General features: G+C 41.4%; 1 protein-coding gene across 1 annotated transcript in view; it reads left to right on the top strand.

Moving 5' to 3' along the window:
- ENPEP (glutamyl aminopeptidase) overlaps positions 1–8,696 on the top strand; it is a 41,257-nt gene extending 32,561 nt beyond the window's left edge. The window contains exons 12-20 of the mRNA XM_056326638.1: positions 1,417–1,544; positions 1,658–1,713; positions 2,518–2,668; positions 3,407–3,480; positions 3,572–3,673; positions 3,783–3,953; positions 6,512–6,652; positions 7,481–7,559; positions 7,816–8,696. Coding sequence (XP_056182613.1) covers positions 1,417–1,544; positions 1,658–1,713; positions 2,518–2,668; positions 3,407–3,480; positions 3,572–3,673; positions 3,783–3,953; positions 6,512–6,652; positions 7,481–7,559; positions 7,816–7,965 — 1,052 coding nt within the window. The 3' untranslated portion in view covers positions 7,966–8,696. The remainder of the gene's footprint in view (positions 1–1,416; positions 1,545–1,657; positions 1,714–2,517; positions 2,669–3,406; positions 3,481–3,571; positions 3,674–3,782; positions 3,954–6,511; positions 6,653–7,480; positions 7,560–7,815) is intronic.
- The last annotated feature ends 5,760 nt before the right edge of the window (positions 8,697–14,456 follow it).

Consider the following 14,456-nt stretch of genomic DNA (forward strand, 5'->3'; position numbering starts at 1 on the left):
AGTCAAATCTGAATTTCTTATTCTACAGCTCTAGTGGCTAAAAATGGGGTGGGGGGGAGAAAGAAAAATTACTGATTTTTTGAGTTTTTACATTCTGTCACATGCTGGAATTTCAGAAATATCACAATCAGCTCTTCTGTTCTTGTACTTGTTTGAATGTTACCTATTTAAAATGTAATTTGTCTTGTTATTCTGCTTTTTTTTTACCTGGTTGCCTTTAGTATCTATGCAAAAGCAAACAAAAAAGCCTGTGTCATAGAATCATAGAGTATTAGAATATCTTGAGTCGGAAGGGATCCATAAGGATCATCAAGTCCATGGCTTGGTGCTGTGGGGAGCCTGTTCCAGTGATTTGCCACCCTTTCAGTGGAGAACCTTTTCTTAATGTCCAATCTGAACTTCCCCTGATGCAGCTTCATTCTGTTTCTTCATGTCATGTCATATGGCTGGTCGCCAAAGAGAGGATATCAGCACCTCCCCCTCTGCTGCCCCCCTTGAGGAAGTTGTAGGTTACAACGAAGTCATGATGAAAGTCAGAGATTAACATAAAGAAATTTTCCTTCTCTAACTTCCACATGACATTACAGTGGGCTGCAATGGGCTGTTAACTTGACTTGCAGAGGCATGATCAGGTGCTTACTTTTACACCAGTAAAAATCTTAGCTAGTAGGGCAAACAGCAACTGTAGGGGGGGGAAATGCCTTTTGAAATACCTTGTCTGTATGAGTCATCCAAAAAGAAAAGTGCTTTTATCTCCAGCCACTCTCAATCCACAAACTTAAGAAAACTGCTTTCAATAGGCAATAGAAAAACTTTCATAACTAGCAGCACCAACTGGACCAGGACAAACTTCTGAGATAGGAACATTTTTCAAAGATTCATTTTAAATGGGAAAATCCTTAATTATGTGTGCTAGAGTAAAGTCTCAGGCTATTTTGTAATTCCTTTATGTATAGCTAAAAAAGTTGAATCAGGGAAGAGTACAGGGAAGGAAATCCTTAAAAAATTGGTTGAAAAAAACTGAAAAATGAAACTAATGGAGAATAAAATACAAGAAGTTTAAAACTAATAGTAAACATGAGGGTGAAAACCTTTTTAAAAGATATTTGCAAGAACTCATTCTTTATGATTTTTTGCTTTTTACAATGACACTAATTTTCACAATGATCTCCACTTTAAAGCTAACAAACTATCTAGCCCAAGTAATTACCACAATTCATTAGTCTAAGACAACTGCTGACACTCATTAAAGTCTACAATAACTCATCTTTACTCACAACTATTTAAAAAATAAAATTAAGGTTTGGATCTTATTTTTGTGTTCATTAAAACCAAATACTACTTTTAGAGTCAAGCAATCTCCATTGAGTTCTGTGTCATAGAAGACGCACAAACTGATCACTGTTTGTTTTTCAGGAATTGGAATAGCATCACCTCCTAATACTTTTGTGAACATTAATCCAGGCCACATTGGATTTTACCGGGTGAATTATGATAGTCAAAACTGGGCCAGGTTAAGCACTCTTCTGGTCAGCAACCACACAGTGAGTGTTATAACATTAACTGTCTGGTAGGTCTCTTACAGAGGTCTGTAGAGGCTATTTTTTCTGCAAATACTCTATATATTCTTGATCACTCTTTTCCTCTTTTCACACAGGATTTTTCAGCTGCTGACCGTGCAGGGATTTTGGATGATGCCTTTTCTTTAGCTAGGTAAACTCATTCCCTGCAGAGATTTCAACACAAGCTCTTCACTTCCCATTGCCTATTAATTAGAATTAAGTTAGGTGGTTGAAAGAAAATTTCTGAATTTGTTACAGGATTTTATTTGCTTATGTTGTCCTTCAAAAGGGGCAAATTCAAGTAGGCATTGGCAACTTGCAGTGCCAATGCAGTCAAGAGAAACGCCCCCCTTCAGTGGCAGAAAAAAAGAGGGCTTTAATTGCACATGTCTTAGAAAGGGGAAATTTTGACATGTAAGTAACAATAATAGAAGCACTCCAGAAGAAATCGGGTGTCCAGAAAATCAGAGGCATGCCTACAATGCATAGCATGGCATTAGGAAGTTACCATCTCAGCTATCTCGTTTAGAAACTTGCCTGGAAACTTCTAGTTCTTGTACCCAGCCATGCTGTCACAGATAAAACTTTAGGCGACCTTCTGTGACAGCCTGTAAGTCTGAATCTCCTTAGCCTTTCAGGATGTCTCCAGAGCTAGCAATTCGTTCTTGTGTGACAGGGGTTAATGTAGTCAGTTGAGGACTACCCGCTTCTGGGCACACTGGGCTGCTGCACAATGTGAGCAGCCTCCTCACAGCAGTGAGAGCTCCTGTGGTTAGGCGTTGATCAACAGTGGTCCTCAGTGGTCTCTTTGGAAAACATCTCCCAAATTACATTCCAGACTATTTTCCCCCTCCCAGGATTTATTATTTCAGACCCTCTAAAGTAAATAGTGTTCTAATATCTTCAGTTCTTCAAATTCATTAAAATAACAAAAGTTATGTTTCTCCTTTCACAGACCTAGACTTGTGAATTATTCTGTTCCCCTGGAGCTCACAAGATACCTAACAAATGAAACAGACTATTTACCTTGGCATAGAGTTATATCGTCTGTAACTTACGTCGCAAACATGCTTGAAGATGATACAAATCTCTATCCCCGGTTTCAGGTGATGAAGAAAAAAAATATTCCTGCATGGTACCACTGGATCTGTAACAGTAATAATATCATGTTACAAGTGATTTTTCAATGTTGCTGAGCTATCAGTATTTACTTTTTGTTACTGTACTGTTTTAAAAAGTGCTGAAAACTTCTTAGTACTGTTCTGAGGATCACCTGGATTCTCAATTCAGGACTATTCACTTGGAGGAAAGAAATTATGCCTAATTATTCTTATAATCCATCACCATAAGTCATAGTACAGACTTTTTTAGTCAAGGCTGTCCTGCATCCAGTAAAGTACGTATAGGGCAGCACAATCTCTGACACCTGTCCTCAGCATAACGGATGGCTATAGCTCAATGTGACAGTAAGCAGGTTTGTTAGTTGACTTAACGTGCTGAACATGATTTAATGGTCACCAAAATAAGTGCGTCATGAACTCAGTATTATCTCAGGAAAACAGTTGTGGCAGTGTGTCCTTGCTGCATCCCAACCTTCATTTGAGTACACAGATAAGGCTGGAGAGAAGCAGGTTACCTTTGTCATAGCTGCATATCGGTATTGCAGGCATTCAGCCTTGGCCTGCTGTGGTGATCTGGAAAGATTGTGCTTGTGTGTGTTTGTGTTACTTTTTGTTGAAGAGGTGCTAGTTCTGGGAAAAATGAAGGAAAACAAAATATGAATACAAATATATTATTCTTTAAAGAAATCTACACAAGTAACCAACCCTCCTTTTCTCTCTCAGGAATATTTTCGCCAACTGGTAAAACCCACTGTGAATCAACTGCAGTGGAATGATAAAGGAGGCCATTTGGAGAGGTTGAACGATCTTTTCTTTTTTTCCTTCTCAGATTATTGATGGATTCAAAGAATGGTAAGCAGTAGGAAAATATATCTCTCTCTTTTAAAGGCTTCTTCGTGCATCTGTTCTAGACTTTGCCTGCAGTATGGATGACACAGAATCTTTGAATAATGCTTCTCAACTATTCAAGCAATGGCTACAAGGACAAACGTGAGTGCTCACAGCTTTTGGGGCTGGTGAAGAACACAGCATGTGACTTGGTCACAGATTTCAAGCAGGAAAGGGGAAAGAATATTCAAGTACCGTTTCTTTACTTTAGAATTCCTGCAAATCTCCGACTGCTAGTATATCGCTATGGGATGCAGAACTCAGGCAATGAGTCATCATGGAATTACATGTTCCAGAAATACCAAGAAACTTCACTAGCACAAGAAAAAGAAAAGCTGCTGTATGGCCTGGCATCAGTGAAGAACATCACCCTTTTGGACAGGTGATTTAAATACACAAATGTTTTTCTTTCCCTACAGAAGCAACTGGTCACCGTTTGGTCATTCGCCTCTCCTCTCTGCTGAGCTGTCATTTTTGTCAGATTACACCATGAGGAATGCAACACATTTGCAAGATCAGTTATCTAACACCCCTCCTCTGACAGTGTACTATAGTAGAAAAAAGACTTGCTCCTTTAGTGGAAAGATATTGGACACATGGTAGTTTCTGCACACAATCAACAGCCTTCAGCTCTTCCAACACTGCCTTCACCCTCTGTACTTTTAGCTGCCTAATAGTTAAGCATTAGGAGAAAATTAGCCGTCTATGTTTCCACTATAATCAGTGAAGGGAGGTAGGACCGCCAGAGCACTGTTTACCCCAGACCAGGAAAGCGACTTAAGGGTTGCTTTTGGGTGTTGACAGTCACTTCCCATTGGCTACAGAGGGAGCTTGCTTAAATTAGATGTCTACCTTCTAAGTAGCCAAGATTAGGCAAACAACTTTAAGCAACTGTCACTATCAGTCCTATGAAGACATCCATGTGAAGTCACAATGCTCCCTGAAGTGCTGTGCAGCGGTACTTGAGCTAGAACCAGAAATTATGTATCCATGCTGCCATGGTGACGAGGAGTCTGGATATTGCCCCAGGCTGGTCCAGCTGTCAGACTGGGCAAGCTTCTCCCCAAAATACTGCTCTGCATAGACACACCAGCTTCTTTAAACTTATCTGATAATTTTGCATGTAGTTGTATCATGTAGCAAAGATGCAGGCAAACATCTAAAAAAAACCTAGGGCTTTTCACCACTTTGTTGGAGCCTTATCTAAATATCATAAGATCATAGAATCATAAAATCATAGAACAGTTTGGGTAGGAAGGGACCTTAAAGATCATCTAGATCCAACCCCCCTGCAATTGGCAGGGACACCTTCCACTAGAGCACGTTGCTCAGAGCCCCATCCAGCCTGGCCCTGAACACTGCCAGGGATGGGGCATCCACAGCTGCTCTGGGCAGCCTGTGCCAGCGCCTCACCACCCTCACAGTGAAGGATTTCTTCCTAATACCTAATCTGAATCTACCCTCTTTTAGTTTAAAACCATTATGCTTTGTCCTTTCACTACAGGCCCTACTAAAAAGTCTGTCCCCATCTTTCTTATAAACACCCTCTAACTATTGAAAGGCTGCTATAAGGTCCCCCCAGAGCCTTCTCTTCTCCAGGCTGAACAGCTCCAGCTCTCTCAGCCTGTCTTCATAGGTGAGGTGCTGCAGCCCTCTTCTCACCTTCATGGCCCTCCTCTGGACTTACTGCAACAGGTCCATTGTCCTGCCTATTTTGGGGACCCCAGAGGTGAACACAGTACTCCAGGTGGGGTCTCATGAGAGCCAAGTAGAAGGGGAGAATCACCTCTCTCAACCTGCTGGCCTTGCTTCTTTTGGTGAAGCCCAGGATTCAATGGAACAAGATAAGATGGAGCAGTCTCTGCCTGGAAGAGTTCCAAGTGTAAACAAGATGAAGCAAGGGTGTATAGTAGGCTCAGGAAAAGTAAACATAGGAGTCAAAGTAATTAGAATAGTGGCAGGAGGCGGCTGTATTCCTAAATTCTTCTGACCGCAACAGCCATAGTCTAAAGCCATTCAGTAATCGCTGACATGATCAAGACATTAATTAATTAGCTAGATGAACCTGTACTTGAAGAAAATAAAAATAGCCCCTAAAGCAGGGAGAACTTGTCTCTAATTTACTATTAAAATAACAAGGAAGGATAAAAGAGCAAACAGGTTGAGGAAATTGTCCCTTACATGTAGGAAAAAAAAGAGACAGTCCTTAATCCCAGCACACAAGAGCTTAAGGGTGTTCTGCAGCTGACGCTGTGAAGCCATGACCATGCTACTCATCTCCCTCTGCAAATGTGCATGCTGAGGGATCCCTCCACTCTGTCAGTCAAAACCACCTGTGCTGCAACTGGAACCATAACTGCAGCACTTGCAGGCATGCTATGCCCAAATGTATTTTAATTTTGTGTGGATAAGAGTTTCAAACAAACATCACAGATGTCAGTGTGAGCAAGCCACCTATGTGTGTACTTATGGTCACCATAAGATCTTGTAGCCTGGACTACTACTTTTTTGGCAATTGGCTACACAAACAGGCTGGACTACTGACTGATCCAATCTTCTTTTCACTACTTGATTAAAATATAGGAAAAATCATGGGGGTTGGCTATTTTCAAGAAACTTTGAGCTATAAACCCTACTTACTTTCTAAAGAGATCGCTAACTTCAGGTTTCTTTCAATACAATTATCTCTTAACACAGTTATCAATGGATGCTTACGTTTTAGATCAGTGTGCTTCACCTTTAAAATGATGTAGACAAAAATAATAATCCTGTTTGGCAATGAGCTGTTGACTGGTGGCAAATACTTGAGAAATACAGACATTAGCATTGCATTATTTCTCATTATCGTAAGTTAAGTCTACACAGAAAGTGTTAACTTTCATGTTGCTTTCCACGGACTTTATGAAAGGCTCTCATTGATTTTTATGGCTTTTCCCTTAGGTATCTGAAATACATTTACAACACCAGCCTCATCAAAAGCCAAGATGTGTTTACAGTCCTGAGATACATCTCACATAACACCTATGGAAAAACGATGGCCTGGGACTGGATACGACTTAACTGGCAGTACTTGGTTGACAGGTATGCTACTGAACTCAGTGGAAACGTTAGGTCTACATCCATCTGTATATCTCATTATATGCCATGCTTTTCTATATTTTCATTATACAGCTATAATCACTGGCCTTTGCATAATGAAAACTGAAAGCATATTCAACACAATTATATCCATCTGCTGTGAAAAAGTACTTTGCTGTTAACTTGAAAACCATTCTTTCCCTAAATGATCACTAGCAATAAATGGTGATTAAAAAGTACAGAAAGTTGTATCAAGGCCACAGACATCTGATTACTGCATGGAAATTAGTCAGTCATGTCTCCATTCTTTCTATCCATTTCATAACAAGACAGTGTATAGAATATTTTAAAATTCCTTCTACTGGTAAAAGCAAGCAGCAGATGTACAGACAAGCAGTGGAAGTAAGAGCAAACGTTTTAGCTTTGCTCCTCCCTACTTGAGTGACTTCTCTCTCCTTCCTTCTTTCTAAGCACAGAAACAAAGTGCGGTGAGGGCACAGAAACAAAGTACACCTGCAAGCCTAGAACTGTGAACTGGACAGCATTTGTTTTGCTGAGCAGCAATATACCTAATTACCATCACGAGACAATAAGTCATTAATTAAAAAAAAAAATCCCCCAGAATAGGTCGCTCCATTAGTAAACATACTTGAAAACACCACAGATATTGTATAGGAGTACTACTTTTCAAGTATTTCCAAAACCACTGAAATCTGAGTGCCTCTGTTTTATTGTAGTGGAGTTAGAAGTTTAAGCTTCCAATAACTGTTTGTGCCTTTTCTTTTTTTAACAGTTTTGCATCAAACATAACTTATTAAATTGTTTCTCTAGATTCACTATCAATGACAGAAACCTTGGCCGAATAGTAACTATTACCCAAACCTTCAACACTGAGCTCCAGCTATGGCAGGTACGGTGACAGCTTTTCTCTTGGTTTTAAGTCAATCTATTTAACAATATACTGGCTAGGAAACTTGGCTTTTTATCCTCTAAATGTGTAAAGCAGCATGAGTTATTGTAAAACTATCCCAGTCTCTGGGATACTAGCCTGAGCTTAAATATCTTTCCCAGCCAAAACTGCCCTTGACCAGGTCCCTATAAAAAGCCACTTGCCCAATAGCAGTGTTATTTGCGTCAAGTCAATTCCTTTTCTCTCTCTTTTCCAGATGCAAAATTTCTTTGAGAAATATCCTAATGCTGGGGCAGGAGAATTGCCCAGGAGTCAGTCAGTTGAGCAGGTGAAGAACAACATTGAATGGCTAAAAGTAAACAAGAAGGAAATACAGATGTGGCTAGAAGCACAGTCAGGCCCTTAAAGTCTTTGTTAAAAATACCAGGCACTCATGCTGGGCACTCAGATCCTCAGAGATATTTAGCAATGTGGATTTCTCACCTAGGTACCTTAAAGGACCAAGGCCTAATATTTTTTCTACAAAACTCAGGAGACCACTGCCAGGCAATGTTTGTGTAGCTGCTGAGCAGGAATAGCTTTATATTTTGAGAGATGAATTTGCCTGAACAAACAGGACAAATGTTTAAAGCTACTCAAGGCAGAAGTGATGACAGAACCGGGATCCTCACTAATCAAGCTGGTCTCACTGCTGAAAAGCTACTTCTTGGTTCACACAGAAGTATACCTAGTACACTCAGGGATTCCTTTCCAAGTGCACCTCATAGGAGCTTTCTCCTGAAGGAAAGGGAATCAAGCAGTAGTTTCAACATTGTCTGAAAATCATCCCCTATATTTATAGCTGTAAAAATTCTACATTCGGGGTTCAGCTTTGCATTCTAATACTACAGAAAGGCCAGTAAAGCTTCTCTCTGCATTGATTTCTGAAGTTCAACTACCAGTACACAAGGGATCAATATTATCATCTTTTTCAATGTAATTAGCTGGGATTCTGTACCTTGAGGTAGGGGTTGTCTTGGTTATTTTTGTCTTATTACTAAATCTTCTCAAAAGAAGAACTTGTGGCAGCCATTACTGCAAATAAGATGTATGGTACTGTTTCCTATCTTAGGGAAAAAATAAAATTTAAAATTTACCTGGAAATCTCAGTGTCTTTTTAATAAGGTGGTAAAACTGCCTGGCATACAGAAAAGCAGCTGTTACTTAGCCCAGCTATGCTATGCATATAGCCTCAGTGACTTTTGAGGGGGAAAAATCTATTATTTTCTCTGAGAAAATTATTTAAAAAAAAAAAAAACGCAAATTCAGGCAGAGGGGACAGATGAGTCCCACTGCTGCAATTCAGTCTACTGAAGAAGTACAGGCAGCAAAGAAACAACTCTCAGTCCCCAGTCCCCCTGCCTCTGTGATGCTGGAGAAAGCAGTGCCTGCCCCTCCCAAGCTGGGAGCTAGGGTGCCTTGGAGCATCCAAGCTTCCATATGCTGTGTCCTGACACAGTATGGGCAGCAGACACGATCAGCAGCCCCATCTTCCTTGCCTTCTTGCCGGTCTCCTGAGTGGAAAGGCAGAGCAGAAGGGAACCAGCTAGAGGCAGTCCCTGTCCGGATGCCCTGGGAGCAGGACCACAGAGCACTTCACAGTAGGTAGCCCTGCAAGAGTTAGGCATAGCTGTCAGGAAATTCTGCTGCGGGATGGGAGAACAGAAGCATGAAAAAGCATTTCTTTACTTTTCATCCTGCAATGCTATTCAAAGGGAAAGCTAGAGATGTTGAGGAGATGGCTGTAATGTACAGAAACCCTGGGGTACAGGCTCTGCCTGCTCTGGGCCTTAGTACAGCACAGAGGGCTCCAGAGAAGCTTATACAGCTCCAGATGGAAACACATTATCCCACTCCCCCAGGAGATTCAAGGCTGATACTGTTTTGGGTCTCTCCCTAGATACGCAAAGAGCTGTAACAAGCCCAGACAAATCTGGTGACCAAGTTAGTTGTCTTGTCAAAGGAAAATGTCAGTCATTTGCCTCCTGCAAACAAAACATGACAGGATTTTGACTAACAGTGGTTACAGCTTGCTACAGATGCCAGCTGCTCTTTAAGGTAAAGAGGTGGCAAAGGGCCAGGCAATTTCTTCTAGTTTTTCCTCTTCCTCAGATTCACACACAGAGGACAGTGAAAGTGAAGCAGTTGCCCACACCCAAACTACGCTCAGTACACAGGGAGCGGGCTGTCCTTGGGTAGCTGCCTGCTCAGTAGGACATATGCCAACTTGCCTTCATGATTTTACAGTTTTGATGAGTGAATTGAAGAAGCAGGAGCCAAACAACTCTCTTGGTTTCAAGGGTCACAAACTGGTTTGGTAACATCTCACTGTAATACTATCAGCATGTCGTATCACTGTGACTATACAATAGTATGATCAGCTCAAAAAAATCTTCTGTGCACTGCCAGTGCTGTATGTTTTAATTGAAGGGTTTTAACTAGAGCTGGACATGATGTGCAACAATGCAAAACCAATATGAAGATGTTCAAGCACATAGCTCAGTTGTTTTCCCTTTCAGAGAAGATTCAATAAAATTTCACAGAAAGCACTGGTTCTCTATTCATATGCTTCTACCACAATTTGCTGTAGAAAGAAAAGTATGAGTACTACGGGAACGGTACAAGACTAAGTAGCTCCTTTAAGAATTTTATATCCTTTCTTACATGTAGCCCCTACTACCACTGAGTGGGATCAGGCTGGCCAATGTTGTTGGCTACAGTAATAGACTTTCATCAAGGAAAACATAACAAGCAATGAAAACTTTCTGTGGTGCTGGGAAGCTATAGCAAAAGCAGCCTTCATCCAAACCACAGACATACCACTGTTCAAGACAAGACACATACTGGTAGCATTGTGTACTGCTGTAGTAGAAAAAAATTTTAGATCAATCAGAGAGAGACAACAGAAAAACACGACTGAGGCAAAAAAAACAAGCAAGAAGCCAAGAACAAACCTGAACAACGACTGGCCTCATGACCCTGAGTGAACGGAGGAGAGAAGGGGACTTAAATAGTGAACCAAGCAATTGCCACCTGTCATTTGATTCTTGCTCTGTTCAGGAAGATGGGACCACATGCAGCTTTTGTGCCTGAGCCACACTGGATCGGAAAGACATCTGACTAGTGCTTGGATACTTTTGATGTTACAGAAAGTTTAGATGGATTTCTACGCTGATCTTAAGCGGGTAGGTGACCATGGAAGTAAATCCAAAAGCCCTAGAAGAAGGCTGCTTTTATGGTAGGGTAAAGATTCTGTCAATTTAAAATAATGTTCTCTAGATTATGCAGTGCTCTTGCTACCTTTAAATGGCTCATGGAGAATGTACTGTATGGCATGTGCCTCTTTCAGACTGTTTGTCCTAGACGGATAACAAATCTGGTACATGCTAAATCTTTTGGTCAGGAACTAGTGCATTTACAAATGGTCTGTGATAAGCTTAAGAATGCCAATTTGAAACTGAATCCAAAGAAATGTGAACTGTTTTAAAAAGAGATAATTTTCCCTCGGTCATTCGATCAGCGAGGAAGGAATTTCCACTGATAAAGCCAAGTGAGGGAGTGCAGAACCAGCTGGCCCCTTAGATCCACACAGCTTTTTGAGGCTCTGCTGTTCCTATTATACTACAGCAAAAGCTATTGCACACAGTGAGGTAGACGAACACTTTGAGCGCAGTAAAGAGGGGCCACTTGTGACTGTTGCAGTGTTGCCTTACACTAGCTCTGCAAATCCTTATATCAGCCACAGCTGTGCGTCCTATAGAGCCTGAGCCCGTGTGCCCCAGGAGTCTGTAAGCCTGATAGGCACATAAAAATGCTTTATCTTGATGATTCAGGTAAAAAAACAACTGAAAACATTGTATTACTGCACAGAACAAAAAATGAATAGCACCAATGCAAATACCAAGGTGTCTACAACTTTCCAACTGAATCAGTTTCTAAAACAGCAGTTAAAATCACTACAAAGTATGCAGACATAAAAAAAAAAAATCATATACATATGGTAACTCTCACTGTTGAAATAGGACATGAGTGGGAAGTATCCTGCAGTCTTCCCACAATGACCAGTGCCATTTCTTGGCTACCATCATTTTGGGTGACAAAGTCTTCCAGCAGCTTTTGGGACTCATGGTGAGAGGGGAAAAGCTAGCTTGTGATGGATACAGGAGAGATTAGTTAAACAGGGTCAGAAGGATAGGACCTTATCCTGTTGCTAGCAGCAGCAATACCATACTGCCAGATTAAAACTTCACTTTGTGTTATATGTATCCAGTTATGAAAGTTAGTTGAACAAGGTTGTGTTTGCTTTGCCAAGTGTTTAGGCAGAAACCAGCTGACCTGGATACATTACAACTTAATATGCCACAATCTATGGCAGCTGAATGTATGCCGGTATGTGGAAAACTGGTACAGAAAGATACAGCTGTCTGAGACTAAGGAAATGTTCTTCAGCTCACAGGTACTACAATGGTTCATATGGCTGTCCAGATACCTGAACTTTTCCAAGATGCACTTCAGAAAAAAACACAAATCTATTTATAAAAGCATCTGAAATGTGTTTGATTCAGATAAATGTGAGAGTTTCTGGCTTCCCAGCATATATTCTAAAGAGTTCTGAGAGAAGAGCAGATCCTGAAAAATATGACCATGCCATAGTATCTGAGAGACACCGTTCTTAAGTAGCACTCACTAGTTGTTACAGTAACCCCCCGCCACAGAAAACGATTCTGTATCAACCCTCTCTTCACAAATTGATGTCCAGAGACTGCTATCAAGCTGGCACCTGCTTGCTGGTGGTTTAATGATGCTGAAACAATATGTACAGATGTTCTCAAGTATCAGGCAGTTAGGGAAAGGAAGAGATGCAGGCATGAGAGAGGACTGGAGCCTAACTTCAAAAGAAAGACTGGGTGTCCAGGGTCATTATTCTTAGTAAGAATCAAAAGTTAACTTGAAATAATTGTTGCAGTTATATGTGTTAACCACCATATAACCTTCACCCTAGCCTAAACCATCAATGTTAGTCTTCATTTGGAGATGGATGTGATGTCCAGGTGACCACTAAATATCCTTTCCAGCACTTTTGAAATTTTTAAATTGTTTGCAGTGAGCAAGAGACTGGTCACTGAAATGGTTTCTTCCAAGGAGTGCAAAGCCAAGAACAGATCATGAAGTTCTGCCATTCCAGAGTTCCTGTTCTGTATTGCCTGCTGCCAAATGCATTCACCCACCACAGGTCAGCAATGAAGCCTTCTGACCAGGAACTGCACACCACAGAGCTACAGAGCTCATACTTGTAGCAGCTCTGCAACTCAGGGGTATTTTTTATGTCTTTCACAAAAAGGGAGCCTGAAACCAAACAACTGCAGGATGCTGTCTGGAGGGTAGTTAACATAGCTATTAGCCAGAGCAAAAGTTGCACAAGGTTTTGGCAAAAAAGGTGTTAAGACATAGGTCAAGTTCTTATAAGCCAAAGCAGTTGCTGTGGTAGTCTAAGAAGCAGATTTTCCAGGTGTCTGGTGGGCAGCCAAAAACTGATTTGATTCATTTATTTTAGCAAATAGTCACTTTCAGCAAACTGAAATTATGGCCCACCCAGCTTTGTTAAGCAACTTCAGCTGGTGAAAGCACTATGGACCTCAAGTTACAAAATCACTGATGAAAAGTCATTGTCCCCCCTGTTTCTTGGGCTGGAGCACTTGCAAAGAAAGGAAGTAGAACAAGGCTCAGTTCTGCCGCCTCCTCCTCCACAGAAATGCATATGAACTCTTCTGCACAACTACACTGGGCCTGGTCTTCCAAATTCTCCTGTGGTACTCAAATAATAGCCAGGATCAAAAGCAAATTAGTAAGTTTCTAGTTTGATGCTTCACATGGGCACCTGAGAACACAGGACTGCCAGACCCTTATATTTTATTATTACTTTAAGTAAAAATGGATGTCTTCAACAGAGGCTGCTAATAAACTCAGATCTGTATTAATAGGCCCTAAGTCTTACACCTCCCGCACGAGGTCTCCAACCACTGCATGTAAGGGACATTCCTCTCCTCCAGTGCTCTTGTAAATGCAGCCCTTCTTTTACCACCTCAAGGACCCCAAACCAAAAGGCTTAATTCTGTGAAAGGGAACATTTTGGTGTCAGGCAAGACAAGATTTCAGCTTTTCAATTCCTCAGCAGAAAACAAAGCTTCATTCAAGCTGCACAGACTCACTCCCCTCCTCCCTTGCGCAGGAGAAAAACAAACAAACAAAAATGTGCTACCCCAGCGAATGCCCCAAAATAACAGAACTGTTGGCTTCACACACAGGCTGCTGCACTCCCCAGCCAGACTGCAGCAGAGGAAAGACAAGCTCCAGACACAAAAGCGAACCAGTGCAAACTGGGAGGTGAACCAGAGCAAACTACACCCTCAGGTATCACCCTAGCCACAAAACAGAAGCACACAATTGTGCAATTTAAGAAAAGCTGATGCAAGCAGGGACTGGTTTTAATGAACACTGAGTCAATCACCGCTATTACAAAAACAGAACAGCCAGCAGAGCCAACAACGTGTAACTAGCATTGAAACAACACAGCCGAGGGGATTGAGGGAGGGGAAAATCAGGTACGTCACCGAACAGCATGTCTTAGCTGGCTCTAGAGCAACTCAGTCCGAAAAGTCAGGGCTAGGACGAAGGATGTTATTCATGCAAGTATGATGCTATGCTAACATGCTGATACAGAGCCTTCTGCTCTGCTATGCACCTCGGCCAGACCACTCCCCACATCCCCTACTCATGTCCGCAGAGGCACGGCTAGCTAGAAAAGAACAGAGCAGGGCAAGAAATATTTGGCCATCTTTGCAATTTGGAAGACTGGAG

This window comes from Falco biarmicus, chromosome 1 (genome assembly GCF_023638135.1).
Source record: "Falco biarmicus isolate bFalBia1 chromosome 1, bFalBia1.pri, whole genome shotgun sequence".
Lineage (NCBI taxonomy): Eukaryota > Metazoa > Chordata > Aves > Falconiformes > Falconidae > Falco > Falco biarmicus.